The sequence below is a fragment of the Phaethon lepturus genome, unplaced genomic scaffold (assembly GCF_000687285.1).
Source record: "Phaethon lepturus isolate BGI_N335 unplaced genomic scaffold, ASM68728v1 scaffold15366, whole genome shotgun sequence".
NCBI lineage: Eukaryota > Metazoa > Chordata > Aves > Phaethontiformes > Phaethontidae > Phaethon > Phaethon lepturus.
The window spans coordinates 3320-9119 of NW_010544245.1; the positions used below are offsets into that span (position 1 = coordinate 3320).

Genomic DNA, 5800 nt, shown 5'->3' on the forward strand with positions numbered 1-5800 from the left:
AACCATTTCCTCTGATCCATGTGTAAATCATTCTAGCCCAATTCTAATTTGATTTTCCTTTTTATGCTTTTTCCATGCTGAATAGGTGATAGAGTGAACCTTACCATCTAATTCTGTTAAGCAGCGCTTTTTACAAATTCATATTATTATTTTTTTCTAATATCTTTGGTGGTGATTCTTTATGCAGCCTAAATCACCCATTTCCAACAGGAAAAAACACATGTTGACTTTCTGCAAGTTTGCCCTTCTGCAAAACTGTCACCTAATTTCCTCTAACCCCTTCTGTCAGCAGGGGAGTACCACACATTCACTGGCACATGTTCCTCCCAGCAGAGAAATGAAATACATCTTATTTTTTGCATTTAATTCAGAATTTTTGTTGCTGTTGTTGCCATGCAGTTTGTCAGCCAAGCATAATCTCCTGGCAGGAGGAGACAGACAAACAAGATAAAGAGAAATAATATACTTTGGTTGTAGCCCTGAAAGTAAGAAAACTGCAAAAGCATAATGCTTTAAGTCTTTCTGCCCAGGAAAGCAAAAAATAAATTACATGGAATGACCTCCAATACTAACTACCCTTTTAGCGGCAATTTTCAGATGCAAAAGTGGGTGGAAACTACTGAATGCTAAGAAACTCTTAATAAGATTTCACAGCATCAGAGAATCAGAGCTGAAATCAGAGTTGTTAGCTTACAATTGCCATAGCCATGCAATAGGCTAGGGTATCATAGATGATTTATCCAAGAGTCATTACTGATGGTAGACATTCCCTGTCTCTCCCCAACTTTTTCTAGGGCTCATCTCTAGTCTTTAGCCACAACTGAATAGAGAATGATTTAGTGAAAGAGCAGTGATTAAGGACCATGAGTGTCTCCATGCCCAGTGGGAGAATCTTTTGATGTCAAACAGTCCAGTCAAGAAAAAACTCTGCTAAATGTGAGAGCTGAACATTATTCTTCACCCTCAAGAGCTACAGAGGACTTGTTTTGCCACAAAAGTGTGTGCACTCATAGAAACCAGAAGTTTTCCTGCAGTTTTCATGGAAAAATGTTTTTAAAGTATCTTTCAGGTTTTCATCTCTTCAGAATACAAGGTGGGAGAGAACACCCCTGTACATTTCACTGCAATGGTTCTTGTACAATAGCAGCACTGGATGTATTAAGAAAAAAAAAAAATCTTTTTATTTATGTAGTAATTGAATTTTGTGCTAACTCTGCCTTTCAGTGTGCCTGAAGAGTCCCAAGTGAGAGTTATATGCAAGGGCATAAGACAAGAGAGTCATATTCAAGAGTCATAAGACAGGGGCAGTAGAGAATGACACAGATAAGGCAACAAGCAATGTAAATAATGTCACACGTGGGTGTGTAGGTTAGAAAAAACAAACCATGGTTTATTTAAATGTGTAAAGTACTTAGGAGGGTAAAAGATTACATTGTACTATGGCAATATAGACAGCACATACCATAACAAGCTCATCCATCATAATGAATTCAGGCTACTCTTTCCAGCCTCCTAATCTGCTTAGTCACACAGATCTTTGGGAGAGGCTTGCTGTTGCTTTCTCTAGGGGACTCCACACTACAAATTAATTTCAATCAGAATTTGCTGTCTTTTTTCTGTATGTCAGATCAGGAGCAGAGCATCATCCTTCCACAAGGGGAGACAGGCAAAATATGGCAAAACTTCTCATGCACTAAGACCCTCTCTGTCATGGGTTACTTAAAAGTAGCCTGATGGAACATCTGATCCTAGGGCAAATTACCAGGCTATCTGCCTTAACCTTATCCCAGATATGGCTCATCACTGGGATGAGAAGCCTAAAGTAGCAGAGACTGAGAGAGATATTATGATAGTTAGAAAATGCCATTTCCAGACACGGCTTTTTATTTCAGGTTCTTCTCAATCCAGTCTTTGAAGGGAAGAGCTTTAGTGTAGCCACTGTAGAGTTCTAGGCTGCAAGTTTTATCATAACCCCAGCTCACTAATCCCATCAGGTGCCACCTTAGCTCAGGAGATGCTTTTCCTGGTAAAGTTATGGCTGCAATCCCACCAGTCTCAGCAGGGCAGATATTAGAAAAGGCTGAGTGGTCTTGCTTGGCACAGAACATGCTGTCAGTGATGCTGACTTGTATCCCATTATCCTCATACTGTTGCTCACACAACAGTGAATCCACCATCCGAACAGCTCCCATGCGGATTGTGTCATTCTTGTATCCAGGATCTTTAATGTCAGCCAATACCTTCCAGCCCGTAACCATTATTTTTAAATCCTCTGTGGATGAAGTCAAGTCATGAGAAGATGACAAGCAAATGGGTTGAACACGACTGCTAATTCTGGCTTTGTCCAAGAGTTTTATGATAGCTATGTCAGAATCAAGTAATATAGGGTCATAATTGGGATGCACTATGATGGCAGAAATCTGAGGAGGAAACAGAGTAGGAAGAATTGTAGAATTAACAGCAATGGCAAGTCAGCAACACTCTTTCTATACTACTATAATACATGGTAGTTTATTTTGCATAGTTGTCCTCTACCCTCCATTCCCAAATTATTCTTTCACCACTCCAGAAGAAGAGACATGCAGCCAAAATTGCTATATTTGTCCTCATTTTGACTTCAACCTTTCTAGTTCTACATGAAGACAACAAACAACTCTGGTGAGCCTGAGGTGCTATTTCTGGAGCTGGAATCAGACATAAACTTCTTTTGAGTTTAGAGCTGTACAGCCTTGGGGCTGAGATGTGAAATGCACTCATGGCATCAAACCAGGATCCAGAGCACAAGTGTTTCCCTCATAAATTATGCTGATCACTTTTGACAGTAGCTGGCATCTCTCCTACTTTTTTTCTGGCAATATCACTCAAGACATTATGGCCTATGGAATCTGAGCTGTTTATTAGTGATCTGTGTTAGGGGGTGAACGTACAAGTAGGACAATGTCAAGGGACTTGAATGAACTACAGCATGTGCCTTCCTTGTGCCATGACAGTTCTGTCAGTTGAATCTCTAGATACACATTTCAAAGAAGAGTATGTAAAACAATATATTGGTCAAAGGATAATCTTTTTCTCCCCATGCAAGACAGATGTGATAAGCATCTGTCTGTTCTCATCATTTTCCACTCCCAGCAGACCTACTTACCCGCAGGTTCTGGATGGCCTTTTCATCCCTGTCATCGTCTCTGTAGAATTTCCCCAGAACCACCTTGAGTTCTGCTGTCTTGAGCACAATGGTCTTGCCCAGGTCAGTGACGCAATGAGCTGCCACCACCACAGTGCGCTCGTTCACCAGGGCCCCACTGCAGATAAGGATCCAGGCCCCTTTCCGGAGACTGTTCTCCTTTACCCCGTTAACTGTCCGATATATTGCTGCTTGCCAAGGCCACCTGGTAGAGGTCACTGTCTTCTGAAAGGTGATGTTTTCTGCTTTTCCACAGACTGAGGAAACATGAACCAAGAATGAGGTAATGCTTTTTCCTCACCAAAGAATCTGAATATCACTCTTGATTCCTGCTTAGGATGTGCCAAAAGAAACCAAACTGCAATGGTTAGCATGAGGGACAGCTTTCTAATTAATCTCTGTCTCCAACCTGCAAAATTATAATATAAGAGTATTTTATATAGCTTTTTAAAAAAAAAACTTTCAATTTTTCCATTATTTATCTGAATTTCTGGCTGAAGTAGGAATGTGGATTTAGCACTTGAGCACGTAAATTTTCATGACAGCCTTATCAAGCTGCACTATAATGAGATGACTGCATAAAGAAATGGAAAGAACACCTCTGATTCTTGCTTATAATAAAACACTGGAAAGCAGCACACTAAAACTCACCCTAAGCAGTCACAGAGTAATTGTAAGGTCCTCTCCTAGAACTGACCTTATCGCAGAAGAGTTCATGCCTATGAGAACAGACTTGTCTTGCAACAAGAACCTTGACACAAATGCATCTCTAACAACAGCCAACCTGGGGAAAAGAAAAAGCTCTGCCCTGTTCTAGGAATATATTACCGGGGCTCAGACCTGGGGTAAAACCTCCTGTATTAGGAAAGGTTTACTTCAGTAGAAAGAGTTACATCATGTGGTCACATTTTTTTTAGTCTCCCTTAGGATATTTTTTTTCCTGGGATGTCTTGTGTGCATGTCCATAGTGAAAGGGATTGAATGGAATACTTTTCAATACATGAGATGATCTGAAAGCAAGACCACAAACAAGAAATCTAAATGTTTGCTTGATGTTAGGATCTACTTTTCACAGTTTGCCTGATGTCAGTAGTGGATTGTACCAAATCTTATGTTCCTATCCTGACTTACTCAGTGCACTAGCTCTGGATAAGATTTTATCTGGACTTACAGTTTGCAATATGAACTCTTCCTTAGCAGGGTGTATTAAAGGAAGAACCTCTTTAAAATGCAGACTCTCCATTCTATTGCATAAACTTTGATGTTTTTGTCAGCTGTGTGCCAAAGTATAGAGATGAAAGAAAAATCACATTTGCAGTAAGTAATACAGGAAAACATGAAGTGATAGTAGGAAAATATTTTCAAATCAGGAAAAAAACTCACTACGCCTTTTGCTCAATAAAAGAGTAGAAAAATTGATGGCAAATTAGAGTGCTGAAACCTTGATCCCTTTGCCATCAACTGCACAAGTTTTACTGATGGATACAAAGAGCCATATATCCTCCAAGTTTTATTGTTCTTATCTCCCAGCTGGAAGCATAGCCAGCCTACACCACTGGGACTCCCTAATTATCTAAGATGAATACACATCCTGATCCCCCCATCAACCTAGAGTTGTATGCATTTTTTTTCCCTTGGAGACTCACTTGGAATACACACAGGGGCTCTCCCACTCCATTTTCCTGTCTTCAGACAAGTCCTCCTGCTGCTACCCAGGCGGCGGTAAAAAGGAGAAATGCACTCATACTGAAGCTGAGTGTGCAGATGTTGGTACCCTGGGGGCAGGTCTCCAAATGGCAGTGCTGGCTTCTTGGTTGGATAGATTTCAAGCTTTCGCTTGCTGAATGCAGATGAGTAAAGTTGATGCAAAGGTGTTTCCCTGTTTCAAGGCACAAAGAACACAAGGTAATAATAATAATAATAATAATAATGCCATCATTACCTTAGCTTTATCACCAACTGTGTTAAGTATCATTTAAAAGCATATTAACTTTGCTTGTGAAAGAGTAAGGCAAAAATATCATTCCAACATAGTTTCCAATACTCCCACTTACATCCCAGCTATTTTATTTACATATATACATGTACACATATATAAATACACATATGTTTACAAATTTATTATTTGTGTCTCTTTTTTTTTCATTTTACAGTTTCTGGATTGCAACCAGTTGCTTCAGTTTTTGCCATCCGCAAAAGGATTGAGATACCATGTTTTTAAATAAAGAAATTACACTGGAAGTTGGTATTGACATAATTAATTCTCACTAGAGAGGAGTTAGGCACATGTTTTCTCTAGTGAACATTTTAATAGGCAGTATTAGGAATTGATTCAGATTAAATGATAAAGTTGCTTGATTTAGCAATTAACAGAGATAATTGCCTCACCATAGAGATCTCATAATTGCAATAATCACTAAGCTTCCATTTAGAAATTGTACTGATTAGCTGAAACATGGCACATAATTAAAAAAAATATATATGCACCAGTCTAGATATGGACCATAAGCTTGACTACAGTAATATTTAAATCTTCATCACTTAGAATGTGTCCCTTCCTCTAATGCTTAAAAGCACATATCTACAGAAAAAAACTATTTATGTCTGAAAAATTCAGCA

At 39.2% G+C, this 5800-nt stretch overlaps 1 protein-coding gene across 1 annotated transcript in view; it reads right to left on the bottom strand.

The window, feature by feature from the left end:
• Positions 1–1640: 1640 nt before the first annotated feature.
• Positions 1641–5800, bottom strand: part of LOC104621983 (inactive serine protease PAMR1-like) — a gene marked incomplete at its 5' end in the record, with an annotated part of 10315 nt that continues 6155 nt past the window's right edge. The window contains 3 exons of the mRNA XM_010288621.1: positions 1641–2420; positions 3143–3438; positions 4828–5060. Coding sequence (XP_010286923.1) covers positions 1884–2420; positions 3143–3438; positions 4828–5060 — 1066 coding nt within the window. The remainder of the gene's footprint in view (positions 2421–3142; positions 3439–4827; positions 5061–5800) is intronic.